This window comes from Botryllus schlosseri, chromosome 7 (assembly GCF_051294905.1).
Source record: "Botryllus schlosseri isolate E-star chromosome 7, Bs_hap1, whole genome shotgun sequence".
NCBI classification, from domain to species: domain Eukaryota; kingdom Metazoa; phylum Chordata; class Ascidiacea; order Stolidobranchia; family Styelidae; genus Botryllus; species Botryllus schlosseri.
The window spans coordinates 18,728,328-18,751,620 of NC_137242.1; the positions used below are offsets into that span (position 1 = coordinate 18,728,328).

Sequence of the window (23,293 nt, forward strand, 5' to 3'; positions counted from 1 at the left end):
TACTTCTGGTACTTACTCGAATAGATCTGATTTTCTTTATTTCTACTTCTACTTCGTAATATTTTGTGATCTACTTACTTACTTTTCGCTATTTTCAGTTTTTCAAGTAGAAGTAGTTTAATCCCCCAATACGAAAGATAGCCTGACGAATTTCGGAGCTGTGTTCACGGAGTACCAACATTTAATATTCATAAAAGTCAAGTAAAGCCCAGAAATTTTGTTGCGCTTCGCGCACAGTAGTTATATGGAGTGACAAATACGTTTTCACGAAAGCATCAGTGAATATAATTTAGGCACCGGATTGCTTGGTTCCGCTCACACCGCATTGTCACCCATATCAAATATTTCATCACAGTAAATATGGCCCACCATAACGTTTGAAACTACGGCTTCGCAATCTTGCAATTACCAATCATATTGTAGTCTATCAGCCCATATTACGTGTCTTGCAAATCTGGAAAATCCAGCTTTTTTGAACGTTACACCTGTTTTAGCAGATCACCTTTGAAGCTTTATGGATAAAAGACATGGAATATAGTTTCCGCTTTTTAGAAGTGGTATTTGTATTTCACTTTCAATTACGATTATCATACTTTGAGTTATAATTAATTTCAATTCTTTTGTCGAATCGAGTATTTATTTCAATGATTCGAGTATAGTAGTTAAAGACGATTTTTTCGAGTACTTAAATTACACGCTGCTCGCGACTGAAAGTTAATTTACTAATGAGAATTATAAGTTTTGATAGTATTTTCCACAGACGAAGCCTTGAAACCTTGATTGGTATGGTCATGTCGCAGCATACGAGAAATAGTACAAAGCTACGAACGTTTCTGGAAATAACAAAATTCGGAAGTTGTCAGGAAGTGCAACAAAATCGGTATGGTCGAAAAAATATCAAAGTATCTTTAATGTGCCGGAAAATAGGAAATATGATATTTATGGTGGCATAAAAGGTACATATTTGAACTTTGACATGGTACATTCTGATGTGACGTCATAACGAGTGATACTCGAATCGTAATATGTGATTCAGAATCGAATCACTCAGGTGCTCGAATTTACCCAGCCCTAACGATATTTCGGATGCTGATCTATAGCATGTCATAAGAGTGGATAAATATCCGTATCTGTAAAAGTTGAAAACTAATACTCATATATATCATCACTTACCCGGAGGTGCCGTGCTTTCTCGAAAAGATTCCAGAACCTGTCCTGCGCAGGGAAATGTGAAACAGATATATTGGCGTGAACCATATACCATATCTAATATGTAAACGCAATATATTTGTATTTAGAGCAGGGGGCGATTATATTCCTGTTGGGCCAAACGTCTAGCATAAAATAGGTTGGCGGGCCGAGACAAAAGTTTGAACTATATATTTTTGCAGCGTGCTGTTTTACTTGTATATTGAAGACATTGAATTACATTGTTAACACATGTTACTAAGACGATGTGCTAGTATTATGCAGCGTCCTGAGCTCTCTGTAGCTTGGTAAGACTGAGTGTAATATTTAAGCCAACAAAATTGCTATCAAATCAATTGAAAGATTGCTGTCATTCCATAACAACTAAAATCCACCCTGTGACACATTTAATTAAAAACTACCGTGATAATTAGAAATCCTGCACAATCCAATTGAAATAGAATCGCGACTCACTTGGTTGGGAAGCACTGTTCAATAGCACTTATTCGATGCGTAATCACAGTTATTCGGATATTATACATTGATATTATACATTCCCGCAAGGACGTTCTGTCCGATAACCCCAATTCAGAGAAAATGTGGCACTTTAAATTGGCATCCTACTGCTACCTAATTACCTAATAAGTCGAGTTATCTGTGAAATATTACGGTCTTTAAAGATGTGAATTGGGGGATCTATGACACATATTACATTTGCGTGCGACAGAAACACAAGAGATTTTCGAGTTCTATATGTTACCACGTGGACAACCCAATCCCGTGGTTCTAAAACGCCGGTCCCTCGAAAGTTTTCTGCCGTTCCGCCAAATATATTGGAAGTGTATATTACAATTCCAAAACGCAAGAAGTTGAACACTAGTCCATTAATCAAAAATCAAATAGGGTTGCATGTCACAATGTTGCAAGTGTTGCACGAAACTACTTAACAGTAGGGCTGGGCACAATGATTCGAGTATTCGAATCTTAATCGAGTACTAATTTTAATGATTCGAGTCGAGTAGTAAAAGACGTTTTTTTCGAGCACTGAAATTATACGCTCTTCGTCACTGAAAGTTAATTTGTCACTTAGGATTACAGTTTCCATGGTATTTTTCACTCTTGCAGCCTTGAAACCTTGATTAGTCGTGTCCCAGCATGCGTAACATACAGTAAAAAGCTACGAACGTTCCTGGAAATAACACATCTACGAGGAACTGATCATGCCACCACATTGTCACAAAGTTCAATGAGGTTGACATTTTCGAAAAATACCAAAGTATCTTTAAAGTGATGGATAACAGGCATTATATTCCTGTGGTGGCATATAAGTACACATTTGAACTTTGACATATTACATTCGTCTAATACGTCATAATTAGTGATACTCGAATACTCGACTCGACTCGAAGCAAAATACGTGATTCAGAATCGAATCAATCGGGTACTCGATTGTGCCAAGCCCTACTTAACAGTAGCCTAAAAATAATTTCGTACAGCTTATAGGTGAAGAAAGCTATACTGAGACTTTAAATAGACTTTGTCAAATTCTGACAGTGCAATTAGTCGAAACTTGGCAGTATAATCGATGCTATAGCAAACGGCAAAGTCGCATTTCTTTTTATGGATATTAAGCAATAACAATCCATCTCGTGATCTTTAACAGGACTTAGATGGACCCGCGTACAAATATCTAATACCAAAAAGGCAACACTAAGTGAAGTTTACAATATTACATTTGAGTTGGATATATTCGTCGCAATTATGTTCGGGTTGATTTTGATTTTGAAGGTTCACCAGGCCGCAACATCTGTTTTCAAGTTTTACTGCTCCACGGGGTCAACAAGGTTGAGAACCCCTGACCTAATCGGCAACAGTAATACCAACGAGGGATAGGATAGTTACAATTCGACCTGGCGAGCCAGTTAACGTTTACGTGAACCTGTTTGATGCATAGAAATCACGTAAATTGACATACTCAAAAACGATGTTAATATCGCTATTGTAAACGCCGACTGAAGTCCAGTTTGTGGCCGTGGGGGCTGAGCCGGCTGAGGGCGGAGAATTGGTGGCGGTGGGTACAAAACTCGAGTCCGTCTGGGTCCTTGCCAAGGACGGGAGCCAAACCCTGGTCGCTGCTGCGGAATCGCCATGCCGTATTGCTGTAAAGCAAACATCATTGTTACTAAACGTAGCTATATATGAAACGAAATATCACCGTCATATCGAAAATTGACTGCTGGACGCATACGTTGCAAAACGGGGTCTAATTGCATTCACAATTAAGGAAGCACATCGTATTCTTAGTATCACTTGGGGCAGTTGGTAAGCTTTAGTCTAAATGTGCGAGTCTTGCAGGTACGGGACTATCCGTCACCGGCATTCAGGCGTCTGCTGTCTCCGTACCAGGTCACGGCATATAATATAAAGTTTCGGTGACGATGCGACTCAGCGCCACCTTCGATCAGTGTTGGGATGACTCGAGTCAGACTCGAGTCACCTTTTTCGTATGACTTGACTTGACTCGAGTCACTTTGCTAAAATGACTTGACTTGACTTGACTCGGCGTATAAAAAATGTGGATTGACTCGTGACTCGGAGCAAAATTCACGAGTCAATTTCAAGTCATCAAATAATCGGTGTCGATAAAAATCACTGAATCTTGTATATGTTCGGACTGTTCGCGAAATGCTGGTGTTACCTGTGAGAGCGACCAATTATTCAATGATCGTGTGTTTTACTGAGCCTCCATTGTTTTCTCACAAACAAATTGACCGCAAACGAGGTGATCGAAGCTTACACCTTACGTCAAGGGTCGGCAACCTACGGCCCGCGGGCCGGATCCGGCCCGCGACGAAATGATTATAATCAACTAATTAGTTGCCACAAGAATACGGCCCGCCGTTTCGTAATGAGTTCCAATCTGCAATGCAGCACTGCTTCGAAAAATGTCAAAATTTATAATGTTTTCTTCCACTTACGGATGATGATTCCGGAACATGTAATTCACGCACCTACGGGGCTCGTTCACTTTCGGACCAAACTCAGTACAGCGTTACGGAGAAAAAGGGTTTTTGGTCCGAAAGTGAACGAGCCCCGTACTGGTCCGGGTTCGTCATATTCCGATTTTAGAATCAGGCTGCTGCGTGAGTCGCAGAATACCACTTTTTAAATGTTAATCACCTTAATAGCTCTCAGAGAAACGCAGAGATACCTCAAATGTTACTGGGGGTACTGAACTTGAATATTGCTCTCAGAACCACATTCACTACAGCAGAATCCATCACCTCAAAGATCCCCCGTGTGCCCCCATCAAAGAGTTAACGGCACAATAACAAGCACAAAGAGTAGGCCTATCTATGCAATCCTAAAATATTAAATAAAATACCGCTAATTGTCTGTGATTTGTATGATTTAATTTTCTCTTGTCACTTTGTTATGACTACCGGAGTACCGGTACAGCTGTTAGCGATCCTTTTTATTATTGCATGGTTACGTCATATTTTGCCAATTTGGTTTTCGTATGTCTATATTTCAGTAAGCTCTTGTTGTGTCGCTAACTCCTGAAAAGGCGCACGCGAAAAGCCTTTGAGTCAATATGTTCCACTGTAATGAATGCAGACCCAAAAGCAATAGTAAAGATAGGCCTACCCCAATAAGCATTGCTTTGTCACGTATATTTCAAACACAAGAACAACGAAACATATAGCACTTCAACTACAAGAAGCTGTTCGGCATTCCAAGCAATATGCGTTCTCCTGAAGCTTTCTGTGTCTTGGGCAAACCAGTCGGGTGCAAGTGTCACTGGCAACACGGGTACATGCTTTGATACGTCGAGATGCTTGCACGAGTGTATGAACTGAGAAATGAAATAGCAACTTTCCTTGAAAATACAAACATCGCCGACTCATAATCTTGTCATCGAAAATGGGTATCTAATCTTGCTTTCGTAGAACATTTAACGTCACATCTAAACAAACTGAATTTGCAACTTCAGGGGGAAACAACTAAATAAGCTCACTTTCCTATACTGGAGGAGAGTAAACCTAGTACCAGCACTATACATTTGTAACTGTGATATACCAAATTTAATTAATGAATTTCCATCCGCTTTTCCGACATTCGTTCTGTACGAAATAAAATCTGACTACCCACTACTCCGGTTAATGTGGGCGCCAATACCATTGCCAGAAAATTTCAAATGGGCCCATTTGAAATGCCATGCAGTTGAATTGAATGACAAATTTCATACAAAGAGCATATCGCTGATTGACTTTGACAAAGAGTACGTTCTTGAAATGGGTCTTCATCCCAGCTTGACCAACAATGCAAAAGAAATAGCATCGACTTTTGGTAGCACGTGCGCATGTGAACAATAGTTGTTAACAATGAAATTCACGAAGAGCAAGCTAAGATCACGTATCCCAACGCACATTCTGAATATGGCCTGAGTCTAGCTTCATCTCACTTGTTGCCAGAAGTTGAAAATCTATCACAAAGCAAGCTGCGCCAAGTGTCACATTTATCCTGCGTTGTTGAAGTGTAAATACAGATGTTTTGCTCTTTTTGTGATTTGTATGATTGAGATTGCAGCATTGTAGGGTAATATACCGACGTGACTGTTAACAATAGTATTAAGAAAAATTCCGGTCCGGCCCGCCAAAATGTTGTGCACCTGAAATTTGGCCCGCGACTAGCAAAAGGTTGCCGACCCCTGCCTTACGTGGTCGTAAGCTAGTATAGTAAAGTAATTTAATAGCATAATGTCTCTTTCTGTTGTCTGTTCTTACCTTAACCCGATCCTCTTATTTCATTGGACTTTAATTCGAATATAGTTTATATCAGGGGTCACCAACACGCGGCCCGCGGCCTGATTTGGGGAAATTTTGGAAGAGCGGTCAGTAAACCATTTCGAAATGCCGAAATTGATTTCAGTTTAAACTTATTGTTGTTGTTGTTCAAAGTAAGCCATTCTATACTGTGCCCAATATCACTATTCCTGCGGTTCGGCATGGTAATATCATTATATGGAGGAATAATTTGCTGATATGAATGGGCATGGGCATATTGCCTTGGTGTGCAATGGCCCACCACTGCCAAGACCGGGAGGCTTGATAAACGATTTCGGACTCTCCAAGAGACCATGCTTTACGAGGAGATAGATTTCCAGCAAATAGGCTACCGTCGTACCGTGTCTACAACTAACCCCAATATCGGTTCTTTAATCCTGGGGGGGGGGGCAATCCGCGGCAGTAGAAGAAATATTATGCGGCCGTAGACACTCAATTCAATTGGGATGTGTTGGTGGCTGTCAATATTATGCAAATTGAATTTACGAATTGACTCCCTAATTAATGAGAGGTTTGAATTATTCTTGAAATTTTCTTCGCGCTATGCGCGCTTCAATGCGAGTTGATTTTGGATTTTAATACAGTAGTGTCCTTTGTAGTCTGAGTCCAACAGCACAGATGCAAACAGCGGAGAAAAATGATCCGACCCATAAAGAAATGCCAATTTTGAATCGTGTTCTCCTCATCCCGAATTATTATTTTTCTGGTAGGCCCGGATGCGTTTTGGCGAATCCAATATATTTCCACTATAACAACAATTCTAATAGGAGGTCAAGAAATAACTGCATGCAACATAGGGGACTAATGAGAATTGGCCTACCCAAAGATGCACCCTGGTATTAATAACTTCTCAAAGTTTTTGCAGACACCCCCTGCATAAACTCTACCGGTGAATCCGATCACATGGGCCGAGAAAGGATGAATATTTGATAGTAACAGATGAAACTACACTAATATTAAATGATGAAATTCTCTCATAAACATGAAAAAATGTTCGCGCTTCGCGCGACTACCTGTCGCTCTTCATAACGTGACTATATTCACGGTCTAGGTGCCCATAGTAAGCCAATATGAGTAAATAGATTTGTCCGAAGTGTACCAGCAATGGGCATGGTGAGTTTGACGTGGGTATTTGGCCCCAGTTTGTTTATCACCACTATGCACCGGAATGCAGCCGCGGACCACATGAGTAATCGAAATGCGGCCGTAAATCGCAAAAAGGTTGTCCACCCCTTTTTTAGTTGCTACAGGGTGTTGTCTGGTATCGTGCGCAGCTCATAGTTCAAAATATAATGAAATTGATGAAGATGATATCTTTTGTTCTATTTTTGTTTGTTCAATAAAATATTATTTATTTTGTGGGGACTACACCCATCGCCCATGTAAGAGAGCACAGCAGAAAGCACGTAGTTGCTAAGCTGCGTTGGCTATGTTAATCTCGATATTGAAGTCATGCGGCCCGCGGCCTCTCGGAATTTTGAAAAGTGACCCGCGACACCTTTTGCGAGTTGGTGACCCCTGGTTTATATAGTCCTCAACCATTGGCGCAGGGTCGAATTGTATCATATCAATATGTGAATGGGTAATGTATTGCATCTTGTCAATTAATTTCTCTATTCATTATTTTGGCTGATAACTATAAACTGAAGCGATGCAATTACTTCTAGTTTAGCAGTTCTACGTATATGTGAGCGATACAGCGGCTTCTTGCGTGTATACTTAACTCTATATTCGTTGTTCCTTGATTCAGAATCAATGACCACTCGATCTGGATTTCAGACAGCTAGCAAAATGCAATGACGTAATCATGCATCATACTTCGAAAAGGCAACTTGACTTGAATTGCGACTTGACTCGTGAGTTGACTTGACTTGACTCGACTTGACTCGAGTCACCTCCAAAAATCGAATGACTTGACTTGACTCGAGTCACCTTCAAAAATTGATTGACTTGACTTGACTCGAGTCAAAATGTGCAATGACTCGAAATGACTCGTGACTCGAAGGTAGTGACTTGATCCCAACACTGCCTTCGATATTGATATTCACAGCCGCCGAAATGACCGCATCAAATAGTCCCGTCCCAAATTGTCATGGTTCTGGAAAACAGTCAAATTATTGAAGTGTGGAGGAAATTTTCATACCATACTTGGAAATTCTCATAGCATACCATATTTTAAAGTTTCCGTATTCCACACCGAAATGTCGTTCAATACCATACCATACCATACTATCCTATGCCCTGATAATAATAGTGGACCAACCAGAATTTAACATCGAGAACCTATCATGAATAGTCTTAACCGTGCGGCATGAACTGAAAATATTGAAAAATGAACGTGGCATAAGATGTCAAATTCCGTGCCATAAATCACACCAGCTCCACCGGTAAATACGATCACGTAGCCTATATATGCAATATACCAGTGTTATAATGACTCGAGTCATGACTCGACTCGAGTCCGACTCGACTCACGATGTTTTGATGACTCGACTTGACTCGAGTCATTTTTTTAAAATACGGATATGACTCGACTCGAGTCGATCTGCGTCTTGACTGGACTTGGACTCGAGTCATGGCGCCTGACTCGAACCATGTCATCTGACTCGAGACTTGAACGGCCAAGACCGACATTTCATTATAAATTCGAAGAATAATAAAGTAACCACACTATTTGGATTTCGTCTGTTGGTACTGGTACTTGAAAATTCGACCAAAAACTGCTAAAAGTTAGGGAATTCGTATAATATAGTTGCGGACCATTCGATATCACCAAACAGAGTTATAAAAAGTGCGTTTAACAAGCCTTCAACTGGATACCGAGCAGTCAACACAATGACTTGGACTTGGACTCGAGTCATAATACCATGACTCGGACTCGACCCTCTGCTCGATGACTTTGACTCGGACTTGACTCGGTGGTGAATTGAAAATGTCTCGACTTGACTCGAGTCAAAAATAATAAAGTGAAATTGACTTGTGACTCGGAGCCTTGTGACCTGGTCCAACCCTGCAATATACACAGGCAGTCGTGACTTTTGGGGTGGGCGAGGTGGGTGGTCGCCCAGAGCCCCCAGGTCGACTCCCCCCCTCTTCGGTCCAAACGTGTTTGTTTTTTTAAAGGGTTATTGCGAATAGACGTGGAAATCCGTGAGCCAAACAAGAAGATGATTCCTTACAGATGAGTCAATCATCAAATCTCTGCATTTGTGAGAAAAGTCCCATATCCGAATAATCATCAAGACTTTGCATGCAGTAGAGGTAGGCCACTTAGTTTTGATGTAGTTTATACTTGCAACCATGCAAAAATAGATCTGACCTAATCCAGCGCCTGAATCAAACCTTGTATGTGGTGTGCTGGCTTATTACTAATGTCAGCCAATACCTTACCGGATTTGTGTGGTCTATTTAGCCTGCAGCAGTTGTATCGCTAATCTATTTAGGCCTGCTTCAAAGCCGCGTTTTGGTGTCATATGCCCATCACGTAATTCCATTCCATATGGCGCACTAATATTAGGTTGGTAATAATAGATGTGAAAGGGGGGTCTGGGGGGCGCGATTACATACAGCAAAAATCAGTGTTAGCGACTTGTGACCCAGTGAAAATGTAATTTTCAGCGATCTCGCTTTTTCAGCGATAGTGAATGATTCACGCGATCCACTTACGTATACTTCAGGCACTATCGTGCTTGGCTGGGGTTGTTGAACTTCTAGATTGCAAGCCATAGCGCCTTAGTTAACATTGGGATGCAGGTAATCCATCACATAGCTATTTGCAAGGAAATCAAAGAGAAAACCATACTAGAGATTGTTTATAGCATGTTTTTCAGGTAACCTTTTTACATTTTGCGCAATACTTGATAAAGTTGCACGAGAACGCTGCATGAAAAATTTCCTCCTAACAGCTTAAAACATCATGCTACATATATTCTGAGATTTAGTAAGCTCCCAGAAGCTGTAAAAAAGATGCAAAACTTGCAAAAACTTGCCTTAGCTATTACATATTCAATATAATGTTATGGTAGCTCTTGATTTTGCTTCTGCTCTGAAACTGTCCTCATTACCGATTTGTTGATGGAAATTGCCAGTCGCAAGTCATATTGTGTATCCAAGACACTGCGCCAGTGTTGGGATGACTCGAGTCACCTTTTTTCGTGTGCATGTCTTGGCTCGAGTCACTTTGCAAAAATGACTTGACTTGACTTGACTCGGTCCTTCAGAAATGCGGATTGACTCGTGACTCGGAGCAAAATTTACGAGTCAATTTCAAGTCATCAAGTATACGGTGTCGATTAAATCACCATATCTTACGTATGCCCGTGTCACTTGTGAGAACGTGCAGCCAGTCATTCATTGTTACATCACAAATAAATTGACCACAAACGAAACGATTAAAGCTTACATTATCGTAGTGGTGTAGGTCAGTGGTTCTTAACCTTGCCTCCAGCGCCCCCCAAGGGGCGCTGGCGATTTTGAAGGGGGCGGAAACGCTCAGGGGGCGATATGGGGGGCGCTGGGCTCAGGGGGGCGGTATGGAGGGCGCTGGAGAAAATGGCTTCGCAGTAGATGATGTGGTGGTAGGACATATCCTTGATGAGTATTCAGAGCAAATCAACACCGAAAACTTCGTTATATATAGCCTACAAAAGACATATAGCTTGAATTGTCCATGGGCGCCTAAATGACTGGCACCGAATGTTCCTGTCTTGGCAATCTGAACTCCAGAAGACTAATTCCATCTGGCAGGGAAAAATTATATGCCAGTGAAGAAATAACAATTTGAAATCGTGTGCGTCTGTTAGTTAAAGGGGCACTGCACTCAAAAAATGATGTGGTCTCAAATTGAAGGGCAGATCGAAAAAAAATTTTTGGCCGCAGCCGTTTTCTTCAGAACGCCACCATAATGGAGCTGCAATTTATTGAAATTTCCAGAGTTGCACCCGGCTGCAGCTGTCGCGGCTCCGGGTAATTTCTTAACCCGTTACATGGCACAATGACTTCATCGTCGCACTTGCTCGACGCGATTACGCAGTCACGCAGAGGACGAACTTCAGATAGTTGTCAACCGATGTTATGAAGCAAATATGTCTTACACGCCAAGGTGGTGTAGATACGGCGTTCCACGGACGATATTCAGTCAGTAGATTTTCTATTAATCGGGCCTAGTGTATTCTATTTCTTGAGGGCAGGAATAGATCATGTCCTATTCTTATGTTATGTATAAAACATTACCATCACCAATCAGTGTGCCCTCTGAACATTTCAAAATTCAGAGCGGTCATAATTGGTTTCGCATTCAGGTTGGAGAATCATAAGATGAGGGTTTGAGAGTATCTTAAAATTATGGCTTGGGGATTAGTAAGATTACAATATAATGAATATATATGCTTTAGGGTCAGCTGCGGAGTTGTGTGTTGAGGTTAGGTTTGCGTACCGTTGGATTTTGGTTAGGGATGATGAATTTTCCTATACAGTACCCGAACCACCAATTTTGAATGTCATGAATTTTTTCATGTTCATGGGGAACCCTGACTGGTGGTATTCGTGTTGTGGATAAGAAATTACTGTTACCCTGAAAAACGGCTACAGCATAAAGTGCTTTTCAACCTGTGTGACGGTTAGTACTTGTGCGAACGTCCTCCTTTCCCGAATCCAAAATATGATAACCCTACCTTGTAGGAAATAGTGTGCGATGCCAGTGTTGATTTGAATGCAAAGTATTGGAATTTCGGCACACATTCATATAGCGTTGACATAATACGTCGATTTAGTGGAAAAGTGATATTGTTGCGAGTGAATATTGTTCATGGGTTCGCCCTTATCGAAAGAAATAAGTGCACGATACCCGCAGAAAAAGTACCAAGACCTTGAGAACAGCGGAAGTGCGATATCTGTGATTTTTCTACTGCAGTGATTTTAGTATCTGATTAATCAGCAATACGATACACTAAATGTGAAATAATGACGCTCTGTACCTACAGGAAGGTCTACAAATACAAAAAGTGATAAGCTTTTCATTTTCTTTTCGTGTAATAAATTCCAGCTGGCTGGTGCGAATTAAATTGTTTTTGAATGGAGCCCAAAAAGGTTGAAAAGCACTTGTCAACGGTATTGTCTTGCTCTACTCAGAGTCTTCGTAATAGTATATAGAATATACATTGACATTATAGCAAGCTGCAATGACATGGAGAAATTGTGCCGTTACATCGTGTGATGTCAAAAGGAATGACGAATCGCATACTCTTCATAAAATTCCTTCTGAAATTGCACTAAGACGACAGTGGTTTAGAGCCATAGGAATCTCGTCGACCAAGATACAGCAGAAAAATATTTTTGTATGCAGTAAACATTTCAAGAAAAGCGATTTTATTCGTCATCGTAAAGGAACTAGCAAGCGTCGACGACTTAAAAAGGGTTGGTGGCAATCATCTCTAGCAAACTCTTGTGTATATTTATAAAATGTTCCTTTGTATTTATTGACAGAAGCTGTACCTTCGCTGGATCTTACAAAGAAGTTCTATAAAACCAAGAACGTAACAGATCACAAATTGACTATAGTTTTGAAGGAAGATCAATCTTTGGAGGAATCTTGTCAAGTATGGCTGCATTTGCTTTTCCCTAAGACGTGTTGGATTGACTTTTGGTCCTCTCTGTTTAGTCATCTGACTCGGATTTTATGGGCTCAACATGTTTGAAATTGATTGGTGGGAAGCCCACCAAGTCTAAGGCATTGGTGGGTAACTATATTTAAAGTTCCCTATATGCATTGTATAACTTTTATCTTCACAGACGGTTGCGAAAACAACAGCAATTGAAGAATCTTCAGTCACTAAAACTCCAGAATCTTGCAATGTAAGTCCTTGTTTTCAATTTCACATGACAATGATTCCATAGGGATTTGCAACGTTTTTATTCAGTCATCGGATTCAGATTTTATTGAATCGAAATCTAGTACAGCCATCAATAAAAGACCTTCCACGCAGAAGCTTCAAGTAAGTAGGCTACACTTGAGTTAATTGATTTAAGAAGGTATACTTGCATGAATATGTGTGCATCGTCTTTATTGTGTAGTCATTGGAATTGCATGAAAAAAGGCTTCGTCTAAGATTGCGGTTGGTGCACTTGCACAGTGACCCCAATTTGTCCACTCGATGGTTATTATTTGACAAATATTGTAGATTGCGGTGAGAAGAACCTCACGCGAACTTCTTGCTGGTGCAGCTACTGAATCGAGTCATGTAAGTAGATATCCCATATCATACTGTGCGTATTAATATCTTCAACATATTTCTATTCAGTCATCAGACTCCGACTTCACGGCACCAGTTTGCCGTCCATCCGGCAATACAAAATCGCCTGTGTTCAAAGTGGTGACGGGTATACCAACTTTCTACAAAGTCACGCTAATGTGTTCCATAACTTATTTCTCGGTAGACTCCAATAAAGTTGAAAGAACCAAGGAGAACTCTTCCTGATCCGTTTGAAAGCCCCGTTGCTAAACGTAGGAAAGGTGATTGTGACGTGAGATAGCCCTGCTACTTTTCTAATCACAGTACATCTAAATAACCCATCATTTTGTTACCAAGGACTTCAGCATTACGTCGTCACTCAGCACTATCGAGCCTCTTTCAAATGTTGAAACAAGCCTGTGTAGTGAGGATGCGACAAACAGTCAACAAATTGATGAAAGTAGGACAATTCTGGTATTTCAACATTTACTTCGATACGCATTTAGCAAGTGTGAAGTAAGTCATGTTGCAGCACTTTGTGCCATGTGCATCTTCTTTATGTACACCTTTTTCAGCTATGCTGTTCAAAGACTGAAATTAAGACGACGTACAAGGGTTCTCATATGTCCATGGCAATTGTATGCCACAACTGCTCTGAAACCAGGATCTGGAATTCTTCACCAGAAATTAGAAAGATGTCTGCAATGAACCTTGCGACTGTTGGCGCGACGATCTATTCGGGAGCCACGTACACTGATATTGCAGATTTTTTCAAAATAATGGACACTAACTACATTTCGGAACGTCGTTTTTATGATATACAATCGCAATATATTTTGCCAACTATTGCGACCTACTATGAGGAACATATGGAGGATGTCTTACGGGAGATGAAGGGTCAATGTAAACCAATTACACTGATGGGTGATGGGCGATCGGACTCACCTGGGTTTTCTGCAAAATATATGGTTTATTCATTTATGGAGGAGAAGACTGAGAAGATTGTCCACGTCCAATTGGTTCAAAAAACAGAGTGCTCCAGCAGTGTTGCAATGGAAAAAGTTGGTATGGAGCGTGCCTTGGATGCATTACTTGCTCAAGGTTTGTCGATTGAAACCGTAGTGACTGACCGGGCACCAAGCATCAGGAAATTGTTGAAGGATAAATATCCATCAATCAATCACCAGTTTGATGTGTGGCATGTCTGCAAAGGTAACTGAATACTGTTATTATTTGAATCTTCTTTTGCCTTACTAACCATTTCTCAGGACTGAAAAAAAAGTTGGTGTCTCTGGGTAAGAAGAAAGGTATGGAAGACTTGCTACTATGGACAAGAAGCATCACTAATCACTTGTGGTGGTGCTGTCAGTATTGTGGTCAAGATAGCAGTGTAAGTCTACATATCAACTATGTCTGACATCACATATTAGGAACTTTTTATATAACAATATGCAATGCAGGTGCTAAAAAGAATATGGTTATCTCTTCTGCATCACATCACCGGCGAACATGAGTGGACAGTTGACGGGGAGACATATTCCTGCAGCCATGGCACTTTGACTGGGGATCAGTGCCTAAGAACTAGATGGTTGCAATGTGGATCTCCTAGTTTCAAAGCATTGAAATCTTTGATATAAAACAAAAGTTTGATCCGGGATTTGGAGTGGATGACTCTGTTCAAACATACTGGTAATTTTTATGACTCATCACATCTGCACACCAGTTATCGGAGCATGGTCAGATCATTACAATTCACACCTTCCTTTTTTAGGGTCATTGGAAGTTTATCACAACGTCATATTGAAATTTGCACCTAAACGTCTTCATTTTACTTATGACACAATGCTTGCACGAACCAAATTGGCTGTTCTGGACCACAATGAGAATGTTGGTAGATTTCAGGCGGTGACACGAGCAGGTTTGCTGTGCAGATGAAATGTTTGCAAGTCAAGGTACTTAGTTACTTACTCTATATTTGTTTAAGCAGGTGCTCCACGATACAAAAAAAGTTACTCTCGGTCAGCAAAAGAGTGGATCTTGAAGAACATGTATGAAAAGAAGACAAACCACTATGCGAGAGAGCTTTTGAAGCGAACTACTGAGAATCGCACTGGCATCAACTTTCCCAGTAACATTTCAAGAAGTGTGCATCCAGTCAGCATTGCACCAGAACCAGCCCCCTCCAAAGAGGAATTACTTTCAAAACGTCGTTCTAGAACGTGACTTACTTACCAATACATCCCTATCTTCGAGTTGAATGGCATGTAGTGCTGCGTAGCTTACTAGCTCAATTTCATTCTGCCTGACTGCCCCGTTGTAATACCCTGGCTATATAGTCCTCGGATGTTTCTTTTTTATTATTTATTTTAATGAATAACGAGCAAGCAAAGTAGTGATGTATCAGGCACAGCAGCCATTCGTGGAATATACAATGCAAACAGTTCCAGCTCACAGTAACAGAACTGATTTCGACTTATATAGCATAGCCGCAGTATTATCAATCGCAGTTCGTTTTCTATCGGCCATTTGAAACCGACATACAGTCCATCATTACTAGGGTACTTTTTCCTTATAGTAGTCACGATGCAGGCTGGCAAGGGCATCCTGTTTTTGCTACCCAAAACGTCACCATCAATAATCCATTCCAGTGTGTGTCGATTAGACACCAAGCGATATTGTCTGCAATTGGAAAATATCAAAGTATATTGCAGCAATAAAAAAAGTGCTGATAAGTAATAGCAGCATATATATGACGGAGAGTATAATGCTCCCAATTTATAAAGTGTAGGCATTTATATAAAAGCATGCGAGAAAAGGTAAAGAATGCAAGAAATTGCCGTTTATATCCAGGAACCATGACAAGTCCCAAGACCCTGTCGCATACATATAGGTCCAATAATAAACAACACAAAATGTTCTAGGACCCACTTGTAAGAAAGCCTTCTGCCAAGACCATGTGGTTGATTGTTATTATTCCAATTTTTTCTGTTCACTTTGAAAAACGTTTCAAGAATGGAGGGATGTATAGCCTATGTAGGAGAAAATCGTCATGTTCTGTCATGCAAGTCGACCCTCCATTCTCCAGAAGCTCCATTATTTGTTGTATTTCCCTGCAGCAGACGCGCTCGTTCTGGTTTGTCATGGATGCACAGTTCAAGCAACTGCACCATTCATTGTTGTCAAGTGTCCGAAGTTGACTCTGGTTTTCTGACGATTCCTTTGACCAATACAATGAGATTGATAAATTGCATTCAAGAAACACAGGTACAATACTTACAGAGACATGAGTTTGTGCTTCTAGAGTTGCAACAAGACGGGCGAATTCCTCCTCTGAATATTGTGGCTCGAATTGATACGGCAGGCTCTCACCAAATATCGTGATATCATCGAAATCTTCTACATCTGTATCTTCATCAGAAGTTAATTCATCAACAAAATCTTCTTCAATACCATTAATAATTTTTAACCAATTTTATGTTAACTACGTGTCAAAGGAATTGCATGAATGAACTGATGGAGACAGAAGATTCGTTTGTGAAACTGACAACAACAATGTTACGATAAATATTTCCACAACAATATTGGAACTTTGATGAGAATGAAATAATGATATTTTCGTGTTGATTATCTATACATCTGTGTCTTGAACAAGTAAACTAGACCGTATCAAGATGGTTGCTATGCCATGGGTAAATGATGCAAAATATCCTGTGTCTGTCTCTTCCGCAAGACCACTACTCCAAAAGGTTGTGCACTGTGCAGTCATTAATACATCTTGAAAATGACAGCTGTATCTGCATCAATATACAACTGTAACGGCATCTCAGTATCATTCAACCGGCAAATACTATAGAGTCATGACAAGCTCCAGACACAAATCCTCCTGACCTAAAACCGTACGTTGAGCGCCGCCTTGGTGTGCAAGACATGAGTCCTTCATAACATCGACTGAAAACTATCTAAAGTTCGTCTGCGTAATCGCGTCGAGCAAGTGCGGCGATGAAGTCATTGTGCCATGTAACGGGTTAAGAAATTACCCGGAGCCGCGACTGCTGCAGCCGGGTGCAACTCTGGAAATTTCAATAAATTGCAGCTCCATTACGGTGGCGTTCTGAAGAAAACGGCTGCGGCCAAAAATTTTTTTTCGATCTGCCCTTCAATTTGAGACCCAGGGCTGTGAAGTCGGAGTCGGAGTCGGTGGAGTCGGAGTCGGAGTCTGGGTAATTTTCGCTTGATGGAGTCGGAGTCGGAGTCGGAGTCGTGAAAACTATAATAGCTGGAGTCGGAGTCGGAGTCGGAGTCGGTGGGAAAATACTGACTGGAGTCGGAGTCGGAGTTTGTTAGAATGAGCCTGACTTCGACTCCGACTCCGACTCCAACTTCTCTATCATGAAAACATTTGCTTTCAAAGAATTTTCAATATAATTTTTAGGTACCACTTATCACTGTTATTAATAACCATACAGATCACGTGCGGCAAGCCCATGGCACGCAGGCCAAATTTGGCACACGGGAAGGTTAGGTGTGGCCTGTGAGGTAATTCTCGAAATTATTTATGACATCAGGTACAATTGCAAGGCCAACCAAAATTTGATTAGCATGACCGCGAAATTTGATGATGACTAAAGCAACAGTTCTGACGCATTGACGTATCCAGGGGCCAGCCACATTTACCCCAGATCTTCGTATATGACCATAAAGTAGAATGTTTCATAGCTGATTTATTTGACGTGAAATTTTTCTCTGTACTTCGCGTGATTCATTGTCACTAGATTTCTTGCATTCATTAGGCCTATTTGAGCCCCCTTCTGAAAATTATAAATACATATTATTCACAGAATTGAGTCTAACTATATTCGCAAAAAGGAGATACGGCTTCGCTTGTGCACTCGCAGCGAGATCGTCGACAAAACATTTGCACAAAATGATGGAGGCATGTTCACTGATACCGTCGATTTTGCTATGTCTAAAAATCGAATAATTCTGTCCTTGCCAAATGAGCCCAGTGGTATACAAATGCGACCCCCAATGTATGTTAGCAACATATTTATTGATATAATTCAGACATTATATTGCAAAAAATTTCGCGCTTCGCGCGACAAGGGCCTGATTGCGGACTACACAGTTGCATGACATATTATCAATTTTAGAGCGTAACTATTGTTTGCAATGTTACCTAATTCGGTTTGCTCATATCGGACGACTAAAACAAGGTTATCAACATTCCAGTTGCCCGCGCAATGGTTCGTAAATCTCATGTGTCCCTTTGGCCGACAAAGTTGCCCACCCCTGATATAGATAAAATTAGACATTACTTACTACATTAATTACAACTCGGTTGCACAGGGGAAGAAAATCGCAAAATGCGTTTTCGCGATGCAGTCGAAATTGATGCAATTATTGGAATTATACCATGATACTGTGACAGAGCAAATTCATCGGCTGGTTTTGTAAAATTGTAAAAATGATCTAAATATGACCAAACGATGCTTCCCGCTTGACAAAATGACAAAAGTGTAGCTTAGCTGTTTGCGTCGACCAAATGATCAAGAAAGACTGCAAGTCCCAATCCTTGAATACTTGATTAAGTACGTGTAGACTAGAAATAGGCTATGGTCTTTGACTACTTAACTAAATTCCATTTATGACCAATGTCTATTAGTAGTTAGAGTGTGCGTGCTTGTAATCAGGATAGTGTGCAATGACAAAATTAGTAAGTTCAATCTCTTTTATTAGTTGCTACCTCATACACAAGAGCTACACTTGGATTTTTTATCTACATTTTATCATACATTATTGGATATCTGCCATATTTGAATGATTTATACATTTCAGGATATTAGAGAGTCCACGTTATAAAAACTTGAAAAGGGAAAAATATTTAGCAAATCTTTCTTTCATGTTAATTGCATAGTGGATAATTCGAGCTGTTCCACAATGAAACAATTTAGCATGCCACCGTTATTCATATGTTTGAATATGTTTAATGGTAGTATGATAGTCATTCAACCGACAATGTGGCATATCATTTTCGAAGTAAATTGGTAATATTGCTGGAGTCGGAGTCGGAGTCGGGAGTCGGAGTCGGTACGTTTAAAGACCCAGGAGTCGGAGTCGGAGTCGGAGTCGGTACGTTCGAAGACTCAGGAGTCGGAGTCGGAGTCGGAGTCGGTATATTGAAAATGTGTGGAGTCGGAGTCGGAGCCGGAGTCGGTGGTAAAATTTACCGACTCCACAGCCCTGTAATGAGACCACATCATTTTTTGAGTGCAGTGCCCCTTTAAGTACGATTAGGCGACAGGAATATCTAAAAGGTCATAACTTCGGATTTGTTGTGCGCAACGTAGATTTTCTGTGCGCGCAGTGAGCACTGCGCACGTGCGCAGCTTAGAGTGAACGTTGCACCTCACTCAGCTCTACCGGTAAATCTGGTAACGTGAGCAGAGAGGAAAAGAAATTGATAGCAATATATATGCAATTCCCGATCTTACTGATCGATTATATCATGAATTATCGAAAGTTTTGGCGCTTCGCACTGTCTCGATCGCTAAACAGTACAGCTGATTCCGTGGCAAAAGCGAACAACGTGATGGGGGCGGTCGGTTTATCACCCTATGGGAGCCCAAGACGAAATTTTTTTGGGGGGGCTGACGAAGTGCCGTTTCGTTCCTGCCAACGGGTATACGCCCGAAATGTATAATTAATATTGAGGGGTTCTACCTCTACAATCACACATCACTCAGCTCTACCGGTAAATCTGTTTACATGAGCAAGGGGAGGATAAAATTTGATCTCGAAATGCATGCAATTCCCGATCATATTGACAAATTCAATCATAAGTGAAAATTTTAGCGCTTTGCGCGTCTAAGCGAGAATAGCTGTCTTTGGAAATGGACACCCAATTTAGAAGACTAGTATCAGCAAATAGCGGATTGCCGAAGGGGGGTCTCGGGGCGAAGTCCAGCGGAAGTTTGGTTTATCACCCGATGGGGGGCCCAAGACCAACGTTTTTTGGTGGGGCTGACGAAGTGCTGTTACGGCCCAGGTAACGAATTAATTGTACCTACGGGCACGCCCGAATAAGTTTAATTATTAATTGCGTGCCCTTTATTTTCCCATACAACAGCTCACTCAGCGCTACTGGTAAATCTAATTACGTGGGCTGAGAGGATAAAAAGTTTATAGCGACTTATATATGAAATTACCACCTATTCATTCATGCATTATAAAAAATGTTGGTACCTAGCGCGACCAGGCCACACAAACTTTGCTGACCATCGAAATCACGCTATGGTTCTTGGGAAGAAGCCCTCAGAAGTTTGGTTTATCACGCTATGGGTGCGCAAGGCAATCGTTTTTAGGGGGGTTGACGAAGTGCTGTTACGACCATCCCTCTTACTCATTGTCTTTATTACATTCCTTACAATATGAGGTTGGGGGGCGCTGGAGCACGATAGTTTATAAAAGGGGGCGCTGGAGGAAAAAAGGTTAAGAACCACTGGTGTAGGTTAATCCAATAGCAACCCATCGCTGTTTCTTATACGACTCAGTGCTCACCTTTACCAACCCTCTAGTATAATTTAAACGTAACGTTTCTATTCTCACGGATGTGTATGGATATAGTATCGTAACATATCAATATGTTGCCACTTCCCGAGGCTTCGTATTCAATCCTATATTACGGCTGATAATAACAGACTGTATAGCATGTAGCTAATATTGGCAGTTATAAGCCTATGTGTCTGTGAGCGATATAACGCGTTTCTGCATGTAACTTTAACTTAAATTCGTTATTTGATTCACGATAAATGGTCAATTAATTTGTCTTTCACCCAGCAAAATGTAATGACTTTGCATCATCACTCATACTTCGAAAATTCAATTTGACTTGACTCCTGACTTGACTTGACTTGATTTGACTCGACTTGACTCAAGTAGTCACCATCAAAAAACGAGTGACTTGACTTTACTCGAGTCAAAATGTGCAATGACCCGAGATGACTCGTGACTCGAAGGTAGTGACTTGATCCCAACACTGCATGCGCAGCTTTCTCTTCAAACGTACATACACGTAAATATGGTAGGGAACCCTAATTTACACCCACTTAACAACTTATGGTTGGTTATTTCTTACCTTTGTTGTAGAAGAATTTCCTGCCGGTGAAGCCTCACCTGAGAAAAGTCAGTGAAAACATTACAAATATTGTAGGATTTTCTGATAATATGTTACTCACCGTCAGCGGCAATAAAATGATATCACGAGTATAGAAGCAGCAATTAGTGCGGTCCACATTGAAATCATGTTGCGATTCCACACTATGACTCCTAGCAGCTACCAATCCAGAATGAGTCTGCGACAATCGGGTTTTAGGTAGGCCTATATTATATTCGTTTTCACTTGTTACGAAGTGATGAGCCGTGCAAGTTAGCGATGGGCAATTATGGGCATATTTATTTACGGGTCATTATTACATTAAGTCCGTGTTTATAGTAAAGCCATGTTGTTATCAGTCACTGGAGACAGATTTTTGAGAACAGAAAAGTTGTGGAATTACCATCCTTACTTAGGATACTTGATCTCGTGCTAGGTCCTATAAACTGGCGCGCAAGCCATTAAAGGTAATGATTCTCACTCGCCCATGGATATTGGAGATCGTTGAAATTTCCATATTCGCCTCGCATCCTATCTGATTTCAGCTGGTCTTTAATATGCCAAATGTCATACCTATTAACAACGCCTATTTTCGTAACATTGGATGAAGTTGAGGATTTATTCTTGTGAATCCCGATTCCCGCAATAGACTCATAGGTCGACTCATTTCTGAGCACCATAAGATATGATCCAAAATTTGCTGGGATCTTTTTCATTTGGGAAAACCCATTTGTGTTTTACTGAACTTCCACACTGAATTTCTACAGGTTAGTCGACTGTGTGAACTGTTCTGTGAAAATCCTATTACAAGTTGCACGTATATATATTAACGCTTACTAAAATGCTTACTATGCTTATGTAAATAAATGGGGATATCGGTATTCCGCGTGGTTTACTCATTTCTGATAAAGCCTAACGAAGTCGCGACAATCAGTTGTGATACGCTAGTATCACAGTTGAGGTGGCGACCCGCGTTTAGCTGCCGCTTGTATTATGTACTTCACGTAACTTCGCGCATCGCAAGTTTACATGCCACCGTACAATACAGCGGTTCTTATGCCTTTTTCCTCCACCGCCCCTTTTCAATAATTGCCTAGTTCTGGCACCCTCCCCCTATTTTAAGGACTGTAGTAAAAATAACAATGGGTAAGAGGTCGGAGTCCGGTAGATTTTTTCGGGTTGGAACTTTACTACTGGAAATATTTCGCTTGCGAAAACCACTCGACTATAATCAATGATATAATAATTGAAGAGCTTCTTTGAGGTACAGAACTTCAGTATGCAATTAAATAGTATATTCATTTCAATATGAATGTACCAGCATTCAATGATTTAATAACTGTATGTGTATATTCGGTATCGAATCAAGATTGTTTAACAACCATCGGGTATGGGCTCATACCATCTGGTTCGATCCAGGTGTACACATCCCGAATTCACCTTCGCGATTGGCAATACGTTAGTTGATTGTATTGAGGTTTTATTTTATTGCTTTATGTAGGCTTACCATACCTCCTCTTTTAAGAGGATTTGTCCTCTTTTTTGACTTTTTTGAAAGTGTCCTCGGAGGACGCCCTTTTGTCCTCTTTTTTGAGATTTTGTCCTCTTTTTTGAAAATTTAGGTCAGATTTAGAGGAAATCGCGAGTGATATGCCGTAAATTAGCGCAGAAGTGAAGCTCCGGCGGGTATTTCGGAGGGAAAAGTGGTGATTTAAGCTCTGAGCGGAAAAAAGACCTTTTTTTTTAGGCAACCGATCACGAAGTAATTCTTCTCCAGTTTTGCATGTCTGAAATTTCTGTAAAAGTGTCCTCTTTTTACATTTCCAAAATATGGTAAGCCTAGCTTTATGGGACTAGTAAATGAACTGAGATCGCGG

The 23,293-nt window shown here is 40.7% G+C and overlaps 1 protein-coding gene and 2 long non-coding RNA genes across 4 annotated transcripts; 1 reads left to right on the plus strand and 2 right to left on the minus strand.

Annotated features, from left to right (window-relative positions):
• Nucleotides 1–1,160: 1,160 nt before the first annotated feature.
• LOC145443000 (uncharacterized) lies at nt 1,161–21,750 on the minus strand. The gene is made up of 4 exons (XR_013916255.1): nt 21,499–21,750; nt 21,399–21,436; nt 3,164–3,347; nt 1,161–1,215 (listed from the first exon to the last, which is right to left on the minus strand). It is a non-coding gene; the product is annotated as an uncharacterized LOC145443000 (long non-coding RNA).
• Nucleotides 12,869–14,914, plus strand: LOC145442872 (uncharacterized). Of its 2 annotated transcripts, none has more exons than XM_080320906.1 (6): nt 12,869–13,027; nt 13,214–13,556; nt 13,622–13,780; nt 13,840–14,476; nt 14,533–14,654; nt 14,725–14,914. In XM_080320906.1, exons 4-6 carry the CDS (start codon nt 13,888–13,890, stop codon nt 14,899–14,901), a joined length of 888 nt encoding a protein of 295 aa, XP_080177032.1. In that variant the 5' UTR covers nt 12,869–13,027; nt 13,214–13,556; nt 13,622–13,780; nt 13,840–13,887; the 3' UTR covers nt 14,902–14,914. The 2 variants fall into 2 exon arrangements, with proteins under 2 accessions (XP_080177032.1, XP_080177033.1); XM_080320907.1 differs by having other exon boundaries at nt 13,840–14,329.
• Nucleotides 15,609–17,423, minus strand: LOC145442983 (uncharacterized). The gene is made up of 3 exons (XR_013916236.1): nt 16,542–17,423; nt 16,193–16,481; nt 15,609–15,943 (listed from the first exon to the last, which is right to left on the minus strand). It is a non-coding gene; the product is annotated as an uncharacterized LOC145442983 (long non-coding RNA).
• Nucleotides 21,751–23,293: the final 1,543 nt, after the last annotated feature.